The 19,142-nt window shown below is 41.1% G+C and overlaps 1 protein-coding gene across 7 annotated transcripts; it reads left to right on the top strand.

The window, feature by feature from the left end:
* The first annotated feature begins 783 nt into the window (after positions 1 to 783).
* On the top strand, positions 784 to 7,277 carry LOC308293924 (uncharacterized protein). Of its 7 annotated transcripts, none has more exons than XM_080736588.1 (11): positions 784 to 1,789; positions 2,831 to 2,953; positions 3,140 to 3,211; positions 3,458 to 3,514; positions 3,663 to 3,734; positions 3,861 to 3,935; positions 4,049 to 4,128; positions 4,280 to 4,366; positions 4,474 to 4,551; positions 4,783 to 6,208; positions 6,319 to 7,277. In XM_080736588.1, exons 2-7 carry the CDS (start codon positions 2,845 to 2,847, stop codon positions 4,063 to 4,065), a joined length of 402 nt encoding a protein of 133 aa, XP_080592714.1. In that variant the 5' UTR covers positions 784 to 1,789; positions 2,831 to 2,844; the 3' UTR covers positions 4,066 to 4,128; positions 4,280 to 4,366; positions 4,474 to 4,551; positions 4,783 to 6,208; positions 6,319 to 7,277. The 7 variants fall into 5 exon arrangements, 6 of the variants coding, with proteins under 6 accessions (XP_080592713.1, XP_080592714.1, XP_080592716.1 ...); XM_080736586.1 differs by having other exon boundaries at positions 3,858 to 3,935; XM_080736587.1 differs by having other exon boundaries at positions 3,461 to 3,514; positions 3,858 to 3,935.
* The last annotated feature ends 11,865 nt before the right edge of the window (positions 7,278 to 19,142 follow it).

The raw sequence follows: 19,142 nt of genomic DNA, 5'->3' as shown, positions 1-19,142 counted from the left end.
GTCCGGGGTCTTTATTTGATGTAAAGAAAGTTTAATATTAACGCTAGCCTCATTAGCATCTTAGCTCCGTCTATAATAGGCTACTACATCATCAGACTGTTGGTTCTCTGAGTGGGGTCCGGGGACCCCCAGGGAGTTCCAGGGGGTCCCCAGCTAAATTATAGTTAGGAACCAAATGGACCCTTAGGGGTATGTAACTGTACAAATCATTTGGTTCCATGTGTACACTCTGAGTTATGCTAACGTATGATTTTACAATATAAGTTGGGGTCTCAGAGATACAAATGCTATTAAATGGGGGGTCAGTAGCCTAATGGATGTCAAACTGGGGGTCCTTGAAATTAAAATGGTTGGGAATCACTGCTAGAGCCGTAAAAATGTTCTCTTATGGGGTCACTGGCCTAAATGGGGGTCAGTGGGAATGTGGGATAATACAAGTCAATTCTTATTACCTCTTATTAATTTGGTGATTATCAAACGAGTATATGGGGACCAAACAATCTGTACAAATAGAGTAAAAATCCTCAATGTTAATTTCAATCTGAGTGTAGACCTTTACAGGTTCATTTGGTTAAATGTATTCTTTAATTAAAGTAAAAATAGTCTACACAGTACATGTTATAAACAACTTTACTTTTGACTAAGTCCAGTTTCATTAACATTGTAAAATGATAGCTATAGTAACAGTAAATATCTGTTCTTACTATACATAAAAATACATTTAATAATATACATAGTCTTGTCTTGGGTACATTTATTTTTCTTTCAGTAACTGTGATGACATGGACCACATCAGCCGATCAGGGTTCCGATGGCAGGATGTAGCAGCAATCAGATTTGAGAATTCAACCTCTTGAAAGAGCTCCAAGAAGGAACAACAAACTTTCTGTGGTCCTTCGTGGTGAGGGAGGTTGACGACTGTTTGGTTCAGGAAAACTCACACCCCTGTACTTTATTGGGAAGGAAACTATTGATTCTATTCACAACACACATTTGTCTTTGCCTATTCTATAGCTACACCTACATTATTCAGAACCTTATTCAATTTAATTTACAATATGCAAACAAAATCCGCCCAAAATACAATACTCTACATTCTATTGTTTTCCTAAATAAAAGGCCAATTGCATGTGAAATGATATTGCTTGTATTGTCTGAATACATTTGAATAAAGCTGATACAAGACTACATTCTATTGTTTTCCTAAATAAAAGGCTAATTGCCTGTGAAATGATATTGCCTGTATTGTCTGAATGCATTTGAATAAAGCTGATATAATTCACAAGACGTAAACATGTCATGATTCATGTGTTTTAATCGAAAAAGATGAACATGGTTAGTAGTACAGAATATCGTCGCTGTCCAATGAAAACCACGTAAGTCCATTATTATGGATTTTTACTTTTCATCATAGTTGGATTACATTCACTCTCCTCTCTCTGCTAGTATCAGCTGGTGTGTAAATGGCCAATGGAAAGTTGTTTTATTGACCAAGCTATTTAACACGCATCACCATTGGATGTTTGACATGTCCCTCAAACCGCGTATGTAATGGGCGGGGAGATACGCTGAAACAGTAATCACCATTGGATGTGGGACCTGTCCATCACACCGCGTATCCAACAGCCAACGGAGATACGCTCCGAAACGACATCACCATTGGATGTTCAACCTGTCCATCACACTACGCGTATCTAACCGCGGGAGAAGAAGGACTGGAGGAGGGGAATGATTCAGAGCAACAAACTTTTTCTTCACTAAACGACACGGAATTCGACATTATTACAAGGTAAAGTATCACCAAATGTCTTGTTGAGAACTGTATGCTTAGGTTATACCAACGATCATGTTCACGATTGTGCTTGGCGTCGTGTGAATTGTTATTATTCAAGGAAAGTATTGTTCTCTGATGTTTGTGTTGTCTGTTTGTTCTCTGAACAAGCAGCGTCGTACACTGATTTTGCTTCAAACATGGTTCGCCTCCGTCAACCCACCGCAACTGGCGTTATCGATCAAATAATTTGCCATGTGGTTTTCCATTTACCTTTACCTTATACCTTACATTAAGCTGCCAGCACAACAACTTCTATGGAGTGTCCATGGAACCAAATGGACCCTTTACGGGTCCATAAAGGGTCCATTTGGTTCCATCTGGACACAAACGTACCATTACATTAAGCTGCCAGCACAACAACTTCTATGGAGTGTCAATGGAACCAAATGGACCCTTAACGGGTCCATAAAGGGTCCATTTGGTTCCATCTGGACAAAAACGTACCATTACGTGTGGTAAAAGTACTCAAATGTTTTTACTTTAAGTACAAATATCAATAATGTAATGTAGAAATACTCTGTTACAAGTAAAAGTCTGGAATTCAAAATGTACTTGATAAAATGGCTAAAGTGTTGGCATCAAAATGTACTTAAAGTGCCAAAAGTAAAAGTACTCTATGCAGAATGTCCCATTTCAAATATTTTGAAAATGGCAGATCTACATGCTCACAATGTGTCGCACTGTGAGCTTGCATTGGAGTAAAAGTACTCCAAAGGCACTCAGCTTGTTGTGTATTAAAGTACAATAATTTTGATCTGTGATATAGAGGAGTACAAGTATTGGAAATTGGAAATAATTCAGCTTGTAGTGGAGTAAAAGTAAAATATTTGGATCTGAGATATAGTGGATTAAAAGTATTGGAAATTGATAATACTCTAGTCAAGTACAAATACCTCAATATTGTACTCAAGTACAGTACTTAAGAAAATGTACTTAATTACTTTACACCATTGTGTTACCCTTGATTTTATCCCTGTATTCTCCTTTTATTTTCAGTATAACATTTCAGGATGATGTATTCTATGGAGGAGCTGTGTGCTTTGGTTAGCGTCAAGTATGTCAGGGGCAGACATGACGAGGCAGAGACTGTACTAGAGAGCAGTGAAAGCAGCGAAGAAGGTTTGTGCGATAAAAAAAAATAGAAAGAAAAATAGGAATAAGTCAGCTCAGTTTAATGATGTGTGTAGTGATTCTGGCTGTGGTGCAACTTGTGTGATTAATTTGGAAATCAAAGTGTTTTAATCATGAATTACAATAATTAGCTGCTGTATTCAGTGTTCTAATGATAATCTGTATCTTTCCAAGATGCACTTGATTGTGACCAAGTTGATGCTGCCAGTGCTGGGTCAGCTGTTTTGATTCAATCTGGGAGTGAAGGTATGTGGTGTGGTGTGTTATGAATTATAGTGCATAGAAACACATATGTGTGGTTTTGTATTGTACCTGCTGTCCTAGTTACAAATCCCTAAACATGCACTAAGTACCCATTTTGAATTGTTGCTGTACTAGTTTCAAACATAGTATTATTACCTTAACACAAATTGTTAATCAGTATCTGCTGTAGTATCACAATCTTAAAAAGTAGCCATTTCATTAATTCGTGTGACCTTTTTCCCCTTTCAGCAGGAGAAGCAGCAGGAGAAGCAGTTGTGGAGGACTCATCAATTGAGGAGATTGAAGGTTTGTCTTTGTCGCACGCACACACACCCACTGAGAGAGAAGTAAGGTTTGTGGTAAAACAGATTAAGGGCAAAGGATGCAACATCTTGGCAATGTAATTTCTACTTTGCATTCACTGTACATTGTGTTCCTCTTATGTTTTTACCAGATGAGCTTGATTCATCATGGAACCTTAAATTAGAGTTGGATAATCCTGGTGCTGCTGAATCTGGATATGAAGGTAATATTAATAGCTGTATAGAGTCTTTCATACAAAAACATGACGCACACATGTGACACTTTGCATTATTGTCAATGCTGCATGTTTTCTATTTGACATTCAGTCTCTTCTCTTTTTCTGCAGCAGAAGTTGTTGCGCCTCACTCAAATGAGGGAGGCGAAGAAGGAATTGAGGATGACTACTTAAGTGGGGAAGAAGAAGGTTGGTGTAAAACTAACAAGTGCCAGGGAACCGAGGCTATTGGCCAGAGCAAAGCCTGACACTGAATTGCAGGTGTGTTAACATTGCATTCATTTTGTTTCTTTCTTTCCCAGATCCACTCGACCACTAACCCTAACATCTAAACGTGACCAACATGGTGATTCTTCTGGTGCTGCTGAATCTGGATATGAAGGTATTATTATTAATAATCACTGTAATAAACACAAATAGTGACTGCTGAATGTTGCATTTTCATTTTTTTCCTTCAGAATCATACTGTACATGACCAGAAAGCGCCTCACACTTAATGTGAGAACATCTCATATTTCTTTTCTGTTCTTTAGGTGCAGACAGAGTTGAGCCGGACTCAAATGTGGAGGATGAAGATTCTGAAGGAGTTGAGGATGACGACACAAGTGGGGACGAAGAAGGTTTGTGTACAACCAGGCTTAAGTCAGCCAGAGCAAAGAATGCAAAGTCCTAGCAACACTGAATTATGTCAACGTGTGCATTCTGTTTGTTCCTCTTTCTTTCCCAGATCCGCTTGATCGAAACTGGACACCTGAACGTGACCAACATGGTGATTCTCCTGGTGAATCGGAATCTGGAAATGAAGGTGTTGTTGTCATTATTAATATGGACACATTGCTGCACATGTGTGTAATGTAGTATCTTGCATGGTGCATGTTTGCTATTTAACTCTTTTCTTTCAACTACACATCCATACAGTACACATGTACATACCCACACAGATGTGCACGCAAGGGGCTGCACAGATACACACAGAGAGACTCGCACACTAATGGTCTGAATGACAAATTTTCTCTCTTTTTGTGACACAATATAGGACTTGAGGTGGAAGAAGACTCCTCAGGTGTTGATGCTGGTCTCTGTAGGAAGAGGAGAAATCCAGAGGGCTGGAAGAACAACATCCAGAAGAGGCGTAGAATGATAGGCCAGTCATATCTGGCCTAGGAAGAATAGAGAGTCAGTGTTAAAGGAGGGAAGAAAAATGGGTGTGTCATGTCAGTCTGCAGCCGGCCACAGGTCCAGTAAACTGCACTGCAGAGAAGTGGAAGAGTCGAAGCGAGAAGAGATCTTCAAGTACTTCTGGGAGAAATTAGACTGGCGTGAGAGGAAGATTTATGTTGCATCATTGGTAGAGGTGAGCAGTGTAAAGCGACGGAGGACAGGAGCAGAGAAATCCAGGAGGTCGGCATCCATTTTCTGTCACCTTGTCGTAGATGGCAGGAGACTCGGAGTGTGCCAACGCATGTTCCTGTCAACCCTAGGCTTGAAGCAGTGGTCTTTTTTGAAGTGGGTAGGAAGAAGAGGGAAAAGCCCTACTGAGGAAGATAAGCAGAAGCGGGTGAGGGTAAGGAAAGAGGAGTCTGACTTCTTGAAGACCTTCCTTCTGGACCTTCCAAAAGTTCCCTCGCACTACTGCCGGTCCTCGTCCTCTAAGATGTTAGCCTGCTTCCAGACCAGAGACCCCGCCCACTCTCAGAGTGAGCTGAGTCTGAGATCAGGCTACTAAGATGTACCTGGAGCCTGTGTTCAAGTCCATCAATCACCTCCATGCAGAGTATATCCGTTCCAGTGCAGACCATGGCATCCAGGCGCTGTCAAGGCAAGTGTTCACCAGAATGTTTAATGTTTGAATTACTCTCTTTTTCACCCGAAGAAAGACCAGTGTGATACCTGCTGTGCGTTCAAGGCTGGGAACATTGAGGCTGCCACATGGAAGGAGCACTGCAACAAAAAGGACACTGCACAAGCCATGAAGCAGAAGGACAAAGACGAGGCAGGTGAGAAGACCTTGGTGACATGCATGGATCTTCAGGGGCTCCTGCTCTGCTCCAAGCTACAGGCCTCATCCCTCTATTTCAAGACCAAGCTCTGTGTCCATAACTTTACCATGTATGACATGACTTCACATGATGCATCAAATTACTTATGGCACGAGGGTGAAGCTGGTCTCTCTGCCAACGAGTTTGCTTCGTGCATCGTGCACTTCCTCGAAGAACATCCCTCTTATGATGAGTACATCCTGTGCACAGTGTGATTGAGAGAAGACTGAGGAACAGAGACATCTGCGTTCCAGCTGAGTATGTCGTTGCCATCCGGGAAGCCCGTACCAATCCCAGGCCATACCAAGTGAAGTATGTAGACCACACTTTCTTCAAAAACTTCAGCCAGGTGAACCTCTGCAAAGCCATCTGCCCGGGAAAGGTCACTGGGGATCCCACCGTGCATGACCTCCGAGCAATCAGGTATTTGAATACATAATAATGACATAGCTGCGGAAACCAAAACAAACATTATTTAATGAGTATTAAAACCTGACTTTTCTCCCCTGTCACTGTCCTTGTATTCATCCTAGGTACAACGTTGATGGCAGTATGGAGTACAAGATCGACCACTCAGACGCCTGGAAGCCCTACGAGTCCCCATCACTGAGGAAGAAGAGCAACATCACCACAGTGTCCCCACTCTACACTTGCTGCCGCACCATTAAAGCGATGAACTTCAAACATCTGCAAGAAATGAAGCAGGTGTTGCCCAGTGATTTCCATGGCTTCTACAACGCCCTCCGCCATGAGCACGAGGAGTGATGGTTTCTCTGTTTTTCTCTCTCTCCGTCTGACATCACCACATAGAATCGCAAACTTGACTGAATGGACACCTTTACAAGATTTCATATTTAGATTGTAATTAGAGAAAAGACAAGATGAGTGTTAAAATGTGTTAATTTTCTTCTATAATTTTAGCGATTTTGATTACATTGCTTTCAGTGCTTGGGGACATGTGTACAATGGCTAAATATGTATTTTTAGATACAATAAGTCCATTCAAAAAGAGGCACCACAATCTTTCATGGGCAGATGTTACTTATGGGGGCTAGTAGTGTCACTGTAAATTGTAATAAAATAAATTGCCAGCTTATTGTGTCTAAAAGGACACATTTAGGCACTTGCACACATGCACTGAAATAAAGTATTTAAAATCGCTAAAACAATAGAACTAAATGAAAACATTTAACTCTCCCATCTTTGCTTTTCCCTAATTACAATCTAAAATTATGAAACCTTGTATGATATTCTTGCTCTGGGGTGGCATCGTTACCAAAGTTCCTAATTCCCACTGGGTTCATGTTCCTCCCTGCCTGGACAGGTGTTATGTCGACAAGTGTTCTGCTCAAAGTGTCCTTCTCCCTCGTACAGTCTTCACTACCTGGAATCCAGCACACAGTGGTTAATGTGTTTCATGTGTGCTCTGTTACTGTTTGAAAATAGTTTAGGTGCTTATTTGTATTCTTATTTATTTGCCCATTTCTAATATAATTACAGCAGAATGCACTTTTGAGATGTTGAATTTTGACACCACAGTAGGGACATCTATCTTCATTGTTGAGGTCAACTTAGCCAATGAGTCTAGCCTTAGTAGGTTGAAGAGCGTTGTAGAGCTGAACAGACACTTAACCTATGGTCCTTCCATTTTCAGTTCTATGTAATGCCCTTTCCAGGCACTGTATTACTGTTACAACACCTACATTAGAAATACTGAAACCCTCCTCCAAACATCCTTTACATCTCTAAACAATCACATCGATAATTTTGTACAATTAATTCTGCAAGTTCTATTATAATTAGTTTTCATGTAGAAAGAAACTAACAAATAAGATTCAGCAATTGAGCACATCATTGAAACGGGGACTCAGCAGGAAAATCTGTTTGATTAACTTGGTTGCCACACACTGTGGAGCCACTGTCTAATAAAATATAATTCTGTGCAGTTGTATTTGACTATTGTAGCATTTTTTCCTTCCAGCCTAAAGTTGATCTTGGTCATCACTGTCTGCTAACATCAATGTGAAATAACCTATTGTACATGAACACTTATTTAGCTTGGTTATAACATCAGAGGGTCTGCTGGTAAGTAAATAAATTACATTAGGAATTGATTGCATTCTTTATTAGCAAAATGTTCATTAATCCAGGTTGTACAGTCAAAGTTGTACTGTAATCTGTTATGAAACACTGTTCATCATAGTAACTAGTTTGTTTTGGCCAAATGGTCTGTTTTTGTAATCATCCATTTCACATTTCATGGATGCTATGTACATTAAATGACAGAATAATAAAATACATTAGGCTATTGTGCACATTGTATCATCAATCATAAGAAAAAAATAAGAAACAATAAATATTGTATTTACAGTAAAAAGGTCAGGGCCGGAGGTAAGGTTAATTGTCTAGTTTTGATTTGCAGCATCTGTAAGTGACCTTTATCAGTGCTTTTATCGTGTGTATTAATAATATATGCATTTCTATTTTATTTAATGTATAAAAATGATTGATTAGTCAATTTAGTCAATAGTTTAAAAACAAATATCGTGTGGATATAGGTATATTATGTGAGGAACATAAACAACAGATTACTCACTTTTACCAGACATGGCAACTGCTGCCAAGAATGGAGAATTATGATTGGCTAGTGGAAAGGCCGCACCCCCATTGGCTCTCTGCCGATCACGTGATTATTGGCCGGTTCATTCGTGTGCGTGAGCGTTTCATTCGTGTGCGTGAGATGATGAAAGCATTCGTGATGAAGTAAACCAACAAAACAACTCGTAAATCAGTAAGAAAATATTCGTATTTTGTCTTGTTTTTTTGTTTTGGCATTATAATCACTGCAGCTTCCCCAAAAACATTCATACTTTTTTTTTTTTTACGGATATTTTTTTCCAATTAATTTGTTTACGTATAGTTTTTTTGGTAAAAATGTTTATGAGTAAAAAAAAGGCAAAGTACGAATACGAATTTGAATTGGCCTTAATTTAACCCCATATCCCTGTCACAAAGCTCACATATAATTTGTTACACGTCCAGCCTCAGGAATGCTAATTATTCCCCTCCTCGCCTCACACTCCTTTCCGCATTTTCACACGTATGTCCCTCCCTCTGCCTCGTTCTGCCTGTGTGTTCATGCTGCAGGTGGCGTGCTCCCTCAACTTTTGTCAGCATCGATGACCAGTCAGAAGAAGAAGTATACAGATTGCAGTTGGAGTTGTCCCGCTGTGATTTTATCAACCACTGGAACACTGGGGAAAACACAGTTGCCACGGGGGAAATCCAGTCGTATTCACCTGGTATTCATAAACGTAAACTTAGTAATAATGCCTAAATCTAGACTTATTTCTAACCTTATCCTCCTCAGTAAAACAAAATCAAAACGAAAAAATGGGGGCGAGCGTGTTTTGGGTCGAGCTTTCCTGATACCCTATTCTGGGGGAACATTAACAGAAAATAACCGATCTGCAGGCTCACACTCTGTTGGAACTCGAAAAAAGAGAGCACCAAGTTCAGAGACATTTCCATTTTGCTAATCATAGAGGGTTCAAGCGACTCTATAATAGTGGGAGGTGGGTGGTGGGGGTGGGGGGGGGATTGGGATTGGGAGATTGCATACTGTTTGAGCGACCAAATAGGATATTTGACCACATGAATCCTAGCGTCCCTATTCTGGAGCAAACATTTGGAAAAAATAGCAGATCTACAGCACAAGGTACGAGCTGTGAGCTTGTAGATTGGCTATATGTTTGGGTAACAGATTTGGTTTGTAGAGGGGAAAAAAGGAGCTGACCTATTGTATCGTCACTGTCGAGCAGAAACCTCTTATCTCCAAGTTTCAAATTTGTAATTTTTTTCGCAAAGCAAAGCCCTGCTTCATCATACAAGGCCGTCGCACAAAAGTAGTGAAAACAGCAGATCTACAAGCACACAACGCCTCGCGGTGCGAGGCGATGTGTGCTTGTAGATCGGCTATTTTCACTATTTTAAATCATTTTTAAAATGATAAATACAAAACAAACGGTTTTGGACATACAAGGTTTCCACCCGACAACGACGATAAATACAGTATGTGACCCCGGACAACTGTAACTACAGTGTATCTCTCTTTCTCTCTGGTGTGGAATGGCCACAGAAGATGAAAGGACGCGAGCAGTGGAGTGCCCCGCCATGTTTGTGTGGTTGACCGTGACTGTTTAGCATTTGTCCCAATGGCCAGATTCCTATATGAAAATGATCCACTCTTTGGCGACTACAGAGAGCAGAGAGCCAAGTGTCTGCTCTTGGATGTCATCAAGCATGGCAGCCTGGGGCTGCACCGCTAATGGTGAGTTGGAGACCTTCCTGAACTCATTACGTGGAAAAGTATCATGTGTGCTGTCTGTCACAGCCATGTTTCCATTTCGTTTTCACAATGTCCCCCCCCCCCCCCCCCCCCCTCCAATGCTGCAGTGTTGATTTCGTCGACTAAAACTATGACAAAAAATGTTTGTCGACTGCGTTTTTTTCACTGACGAAAACGAAATAAAAACGAAATAAAAAGTAAGCTGTGATGACTAAAACTAAGACTAAATATATTGACAATTTCGTCGACAAAATAAAAACTAGACTAAAACGTTAGGGAGGGGGACTAGTGGAGAAGAGAGTCATTTTATGTTTGGTTGCTCTCAGGTGTTGCGTGCTGAAAATAGCAGATCTACAAGCTCACAACGTGTTGTGAGCTTGTAGATCGGCTGTTTTTAGCACACAACCAAGTGTAAAATCAGCCATTACAATGTAATCAAGGCCTGCCAAAATGCATTTCAGTTGACTAAATCAACTGTAGATTTAGTCGCCTAAAATCTTATATTTAGTCGACAAAATTTGACTAAAACTAAAACTTTTCAGGTGACTAAATTATGACTAAAACTAAAATACATTTTATTCAAAAGACTATGACTAAAACTAAATCAAAATTTGCTGTCAAAAACAACACTGCGATGCTGGAGCTACAGTAAATACAGCTGCTCGGGTTACAGTATATTACATTACTACAGTATCTATGACAAAAGTTTAGTATCCTCGAAGTCCCTAGTACCAATCTGCACGCCATGGGGGACCAAGCCATCTGCACGGCAGCACCACGTCTGTGGAACAGCCTTCCCATTGAGCGGAGATCACCACAGACTTTGAAATCTTTTAAAACAGGCCTAAAAAAAACATTTTTATTTAGGAAGGCCTTCGCATGCTAAAGATCAGCTATTTTTACTTTTTTGTTTTGTTTGCATATTGTTCTGCTTTTAAACTCTGCTAATGTTATTGATGATGTGTCTGCTGTCAAACCCTGCTAAAGTTCTTGATTACTGATCATGTTTTTATTCTGCAATTGTAGCACTTTGAGAATCTTTGATTGGAAAGTGCATTATAAATAACATTTATTATTATTATGGAGTCCTAGTTTAAACACTAGCAATCCAATTGCAAAGGCTACAAAGACAGCTAAATATAGAGGAACACCTATTTTTAGCCCTGATAGCGGTGCCCTAAGGATGAATATGACAGTTGGTCGATTGGGCAGTTGGTCTGTTCACACCTTTTCTCCCAAACAGGATATCGTAAAAACTACTGGATGGATTGCTGTGGGATTTGTCATGCACCTTCATGCACCACATAAGATACTGTACCCCCTATTTATTTGGGTGACCCCGTGGCCTTTCCTCTAGCGACACCATTAGGCGGGAAACTCCCACTTGCACACAAGATATCTCAAAATCTACTGTAATTGGCAGATCGCCATGACACTTGCCGAGTGCATTCACAATCCCTGGAGGATGAACCCTACTTCTTTTTGGCCACCATGTGGCTTTTTTTCTAGCATCATCTGGCCTTAGGTAGAAATATGCACTTGCACAAGCAGCTAGATGCTATGGATACTTTGACTTTTATAAAATATGTGGCAACTAAAGATATTGTAACCCCTATTTTGGGCTGTGTTTAAAGATTATTAGTAAACTTTAATCATAAAGCATAAAGGAATAATTAAGGAATGACTTACAGTAGATGTGAAATCTGAAACCTGGATTAATTGTTCTATAATGTACAGTATACTGATGGCCAAGTCATTATGTCTTTTCCATTCAGTGCAAACCCTAGTAGAGTATAGAGTAGAGAAAGTAGTCTGTTTAGAACTGATTCCCTGATTGGTTTGAATGTATCTGCTAAATTCAATTTAGATTGTGTTCATTGTTTTGGCAACACTGAAAAGTACACAAGGGAAGGCAGGTTCAGATTGAATAATGAAGCAAAATGAAATGCTAATTTAAGGATGTGAGACAGTCAAGTAGTGATGAGATGCCGTGTGTTCTAGCCTATACATAGATACTGTACCATTATTATAGAATTTGATCTTGTGATTTTGTTATGCTCCAGATTTTGCCCCTGTACCCTACCTACCGCTTAGTCTAAGTTTGCATTGCAAGCAATTCACCGTTTGTCAGCCTTCTGATTGGTCCCTGAGACTCCCTGACTGGCCAACCAGAATAAAAGATTCACTTTTCGCCACCGGGGGTGCAGTTATGCAGTGGGAGAATGTCGCTTCAGTCTTCACCGCGGTGCCGTGAATCGTGATGCGGAGCACGGCCAGCGCGGAGCATGGCCAGCGCGCAGTACGGCGCTGCGCGGTCATAGCGATTTCGAGAATTATAATGAATAAGCTTCAACAGACTGGTTCACATGAACCAGTCTGATGTAACTAAGAGATTCGATTGGGTAATATATTTTAAATGGGCAGAATTACAATTAAACATTACAATGTTATGTTGACAGCCAGCCTATAATTCCACAACTTCCTACCCAAGATGCACTGCGCTTTCTCTCATCTCTCTCTATCCTCTGCCTGTTTCAGAGGATTAAACATGTATTTTCAGGGAAAAAACACTGTTTTGCAATGTAACTACTGTACTTTTTTCTTCCCTTTTTATTAATATCACGTAGATGTGTTGCCCTGGCTGTTTCGTCCGCAAAATGGGGCGGGATTTGACAAAGAGTGAATTGTTAATGCTTGTTCCCTACACATGTGACTTCCATGTGCACCCTACCATCCCTATTCTGGGCATGTCATAACAGGTGAAAATAGGCATTTGCTGAACATGGTATAGATCTACAAGCTCACAAAACATTGTGGTCAAACCATATTTTGTTATGAAGTTTTCCTGGGAGCCTTTTCTTGTACCTTTTTGTGTACATATTGTTGCCCAGCACAGGTACTTTTTGGATGTGCATGCTTCCCTTTGGACTCTATTTCTAAGTCATACTGTACAGTAGGCCTACATAATTTTGTTCCTGTTGATGTGTATTCTCATACATTAGGAATTTAGGATCATATTCTACTTGTTCTATTTAAATATAATTAGTATTAGCATTTATAAAACAGGGGTAGGCCTATATAACCCGCAAATGCTGGGGGGCAGTGTGCAATTTGAGAATTTTCTTTATAGATACATGATGCACTTGTGACTACGGACTCTGCGCACATTTATACTGCAGGGCATTGTCCCAGTAATGCCTATGTTATGCTCCGTCGTACAATGCTAAATGATACAAAAATAGCAGATCTACAAGCTCTGCAAGATCTACACGCCTCACGGACGCAATGCGTTGTGATCTTGTAGATCGGGTCCTTTTGGCACGCAACACCGTTGTGTGACAACGTATAAATCAGGCTTAACTAGGTTAAAACGTTATTTTTTCTGTCATGGTTCTGGTCTGTTGATGTATTGTATCATGCTCTAGTTGGGACATCGAGAGACAAGAAATCATTGGTGCCTGGGGCGAATTGAAGTGTTGGTGGCTCGTTTCAGAGTTGTGTTAATTGAAACACAAGGGGCTGCCACTAGCTGTGGCAGGCCAATAATACAGCAAAGCAGGCCTGACACCAAACTGCCCCTTTCACTCCTTGGAGTGTGCTCTGTCTATCTTGTTCTTTTTCCTCCATATCGCAACCTTTTCCTCCCAGTGTACTGTATTTCTGTGTCTTTCTTTTGCCATCATCTTCCCTGCTGTTTCGGGGCATATAGTGTGGGCTATTGTCAGGGGCGTCACAAGGGGGGGGGGGCTGTCTTTAGCTATTGACAAATAGCAGATATACAAGCTCACAGCGCGGCACCGAGTGCTTATAGATCTGCTATTTTTTAAACGTGTGCAAATCTTTGAATATATGTATTTTTTAAGCATTTTTTTTCTTCTGGGGGGTCCCTGGAACAAAATATTTTGAGATGGGGGTACGTGGGCAAATACATATCATTTTGAGGGTCCTTCACATGAAAACATTGGTGGGTTAAGGCAGCGGAAGCTTGTAATTGGCTGCGCAGAGGTGACGAAAGTCGGCGGGACGGAGATACACCTAAACCTAACCTTAACCCTAGCCCTAAACCTCAGTAAAACTAACGCTGGTGAACACTAACCTGGTGAAATGCTAACCTGCTGACGCTGGTGAATGCTAACCTGGTGAATGTTAAACTGGTCGGACCAACGGTGCTTAACCCAGTTGCTTTTTTTAGACACTCGGACTGAAAGACATGCAAAAAAACACTCTCCCGACAAGTTTCATTGGCTGCACATTTTCATATGACATGCAACTGTGTTTTTTTCCAGTTCCAGACGCATACAGACAGTACATGCCTTCCAATGCCAGGGAGCCCCAGCAGTTTGTGAGACAACAGTGCCCCCTATAAGCTGAAAGAAGGCTTACACTCAGCATATGTACATGACAGCCAACCTTCTGAGAGCTACTGTACATTGCAGACATAAACATCGCTCATGAGAAACTAATCTGTGGGACAAACACAGCCCGCGTTCACCATACTTTCTGATTAACACAACACAGCCAGATGCCGAAACAAATAGACATGCTGTGTCTCTAAAGAACAAGAAGGGGAGAGAATTGTGAATAATTCATGGTTCTGTTACGCTCCTCATTACTGTAATTACATTACATCACAGATATTCTCTGACAGGGGAAGAAACGTAGAAATTACAATTTAAGCAGAGCAATTGTCATTTGGAGCCGTAATTGACGCTAATAAAATTATCCCCCCTCTTGTTCTCCCCCCATGGATCACATGCTGCTCAAAATGTGAAGTATTAAAGTTGACACTAACAGGCTTGATGAGCAGCTAATGAAAGAGGGAAAGCATGCGGGATTGTATAGTATTAGACATATAGGCCTATTACTCCCTCTAATAAGTTCTCTCGAGCATGCACACTGTTGTACCCTCCTGTCATGTCTTTTTCCTCTGACGGACAGCAGTTCTCCCCATCAAATAAGAACTTTTGACTGCATCCTATAGTAGTGTTTCTCAAATGGGGGTACGTGTACCCCTAGGGGTACGCGGGAGTAGCCTACTGCAGGGGGTACGTGAGAAAAAACTAGAAAATGGGAAAATGTAGTATGGTCAATGATAAAACATTGACAGATTTAGTGTGAATATGTGAATACCTTACAACTGTTATTGAATAGAAAGCAATGTTTATTTGCCATTATGCTGTTTTATTTTGAACATATTAGCATGGAAACTGGACTTTCGATGTACATTTTTCTAAGCATAATGCTGTAGTCAGGGGTAGGGGGTACTTGACTTCAGAAATCAGTACACACTAAAAAATGATGGGTTGTTTTGGCTGGGTTAAGCCTATTGGGTTATTTAATTGGGTTGTTTTCATGCAAATGGGTATTCTGATAACCCAATTCGCTGAGTTATTTCTGTTGGGTATGGTGTTATTAGCTGTTGGGTTGTAATTTCCATAGAATTTGTTGAGTTATTTTGGACTACCCAACACGTTGGGTAAATACGTTGGTCACCATTGCTTTGCATAACAATGCAAAGCATTTGCATAGCAATGCAAAGCATGCTGGGTAAAGCATTTCCAGTGTCATTTTAAGCTTTCAGGAGCAAAAAATGCTAAATGTGTCAATGACACTGTGTGGATATGACACAGTGTCATATCCAAGTGTCTGCCAAGGCAAGCTGACTGACATTATGTCAGAATTTGATTTGTCAGTATTTGAGCTTCAACCATAAGCTAAAGTGCTAGGGTGCTAGGTTAGGGTTGAGCTCCCGCCCCCTAAAGTTGAAACTAGATGCAGAACCTTTGAGGATGCTTGAAGGTTTAGCCTCTGGGACCATGCTATTCTTCCATGTATTATCTCATTTAGGCAATGTCAATAAATTAGTAGATATTGTAACTTAACAGGGAAGATTAGCATAGGCTGAATCACTTCGCCCATGCTTTGTGATTATTTAAATAAATCGACAACTATCAGTTTAATTTCAATTTAAAACAGGAACCACCAACATAATAGTAATATATAATAATGAGGAAATATAATACATTTTAAATAACCCAACACATTGGGTTATATGAATAACCCAACATGTTAGGTTAAATTAACCCAGCGGTGGGTCGGTCCAATATTTAACCAGTGTTGGGTTGGGAAACAACCCAAATTGGGTTGTTTTTAACCCAGTGTTTTTCTGTGTGTATAAGGGGGTACTGCAGCCAAAAAAGTTTGAGAACCACTGTCCTATAGCAAGGTATTTATATTTTTCAGCTCTGGTAAACAAGTTGCTGGAGTGTGGTATGGATCAGTGTATATAATGAAAAAATATAATAATAATAATAATGCATTTTATTTGTATTGCACTTTTCATTCACACGGAATCTCAGAGTGCTACATATAGGTATGGGTGGGTGACATAGGCCTACACTAAGCTATTAATAGACCACACTGCATGTATAATGCAGGTATTGTGAATCTGTGATGACTGATCTCTGCCGTTGTTGCCTCTCATGGCTCTGGCAGGCTGAGTCACACAGGATGGTGGAGATGATACGGCACACTTTGATCTCTCCCACCTTGTCTCTCACCCCTTGCTTTGTGTCTCCCTGTGGACTGGTGCAGGGGTGTCACAAGGGGGGGAAAAGTGGGACTAGGTGGTTACTAGGGCCCGAGGTGGAGGGAGGGGCCTTAATTATTTTATACTTTGGCTATTGAAAAATAGCAGATATACAAGCTCACAGCGCGGCACCGAGTGCCGCGCTGCGAGCTTGTAGATCTGCTATTTTTGAAAACTTGTGAAAATGTGTGCAAATCTTTGAATATATGTATTTTTTAAGCGAACATTTGTAACTCAAATTTTGCTCCTGGGGGGTCCCTGGAACTAAATATTTTGAGATAAAACCTTAGAAGGATTTGAAATATTCAAGATTCACGATTTTTCAAAAATAGCAGATCTACAAGCACAGAATGCCGTGCTGCGAGCTTGTATATCTGCTATTTTTCAATAGTTAAAGTACCCAGGGCCCAGAATTTGGTGCGACACCCCGAGGCCGTACCTATGTTCCGCAGGTTCTATGTTCCCTAGGTTCTATGTTCCCTAGGTTCTATGTTCCCTAGGTTCTATGTTCCCCATTCACCACCTAAACCTAACCTTAACCCTAACCCTAACCTCAGTAAAACTAACGCTGGTGAATGCTAACCTGGTGCATTTTAACCCGTGGGGAACATAGAACCTGGGGAACATAGGGTGGACCCCCGACAGCCCTGCTCTCACTTGCTTTGTGTCTCCCCGGGGACTAGTGCGTAACGTCGACCCCGGCCCCCGCCCCCCCTTGCTAGAGCAGAACGAAAACCCATGAAATGAGATGCCAAAAAAAAAATACTAATAATAAAAAAATAAATAAAAAAAAGGCGAGAGAAGGAAAGATTTGATTTTTTTTTAAGAAAAAATGTCGAGAATAGGAAAAAGCAGGGCAAGTCATTGGCCATAATGAATAGCATGCAACTCCGGTCCACTGCTGATGGGCGTATTAATCTTACTGCAGTAAAATCTGGTCAGGCATTCGCAGTGGGACATCGCCAAGCGCGGCTTAGGCCCCAAATTACACCCTGGAGGGACTTTACCCTTTAGATAGAGGATAGGAAAACGGCTCCCAAACAGCCGGCAAATAGCACCTGTGTTACGAACAGACAGAGGGGCCGTGGGGAGGGCTGCAGGCTACTACGTCTGTATAGCATCAGCCCATGCAGTATAGAAGGGACGGGAGTGGAGGGTCTTCTTCTTACCAATAGCACTGCAGTCTATCTGCCGGGCTGACATGAGAGGAACTCTCAGAGATAATCATGCTAATACTGAGTTCCCTCATTACCTCTGAGGCTGAGCTGTGGGCACAGGCCCAAGTCACACACAGATAGAGAGTAGAGAGAGAAGGAGAGAGAGAGTGTGTGTGTGTGTGTGTGTGTGTGTGTGTGTGTGTGTGTGTGTGTGTGTGTGTGTGTGTGTGTGTGTGTGTGTGTGTGTGTGTGTGTGAGAGAGAATGAGAGAGAGAGAGAGAGTGAGAGAGCGAGAGAGAGAGAGCAGTGGCGTCAGTTCAGAAAAAGCTAAGGTATGGCAACATGACTGGTGTCTTGCATGCGCACCAGGCAACTAACGTGCCACAATTAACAATAATGCATTGCACCTGTGCAGCTGACCTGCGGAACCTGGGAATATGCCATTTTGTCAAGATGGGGAGAATACAAGTGTGGAGAATATAATTATAATACCTTGTTAAAGTGACCATTTTGTTACATTTTAAAGTTGTAGTTATTTTACTGTAATTTAACAACATAATAAACAGCACAGATAGACAAAGAGACGTTCGTGGATTTATACTTGTATTTTCCCCCCTGGACCCAGGGTATGGCAGCTGCATACCCCTGCCATACCCAATTGACGCCCCTGAGAGAGAGAGAGAGAGAGAGAGAGAGAGAGAACGGAGCATAACCCTGCAGCTCCCTAAGAGGGCTGTTCCTGGACTTTGGGGAATAGAACCAGTATCTACATCATGAGGAAATGTCATTATACTGGCCCATAGGGATATAAAGACTTTCTACTTGGAAATTCAATGCATGTTTTATGCTGGCATTATATGGTTTATATTATACTGACATCTGAACACACACGGCTTGATTTACAGTAATGCAGTACATGTTTGACTGTACTGTATGTATTCTTATTCAACCTCATGTTTCCTCTATACAAACAGATGAAACTCACGCTACTGCAGAAGGCTCCGCAATACGACGAACATACTCTGGCACACGCCTCTCACTGCTCGAGCCTATTACACGATTCATCACAGTGCAATGTCACTTCAATCATCAACATGATGCTGTTAGCGCTCCCACTACAATGTTACAGCTGGTCCCCGGAGATTGCTGGGTAATGCTACAGAGATCAGCCTCAGATCTCAGATCTGAAATGTGACATTTTGCCCAAACCCTAATTGGCGACCTGCAAAAAGAAAATAGAATGTTTGCACTTCCTCTGACTGT

This window comes from Nannobrachium achirus (genome assembly GCF_963921795.1).
Source record: "Nannobrachium achirus genome assembly, chromosome: 11".
Lineage (NCBI taxonomy): Eukaryota > Metazoa > Chordata > Actinopteri > Myctophiformes > Myctophidae > Nannobrachium > Nannobrachium achirus.
Note: the sequence above shows the minus strand (reverse complement) of the source record. Positions and strands in the feature narration are given on the sequence as shown.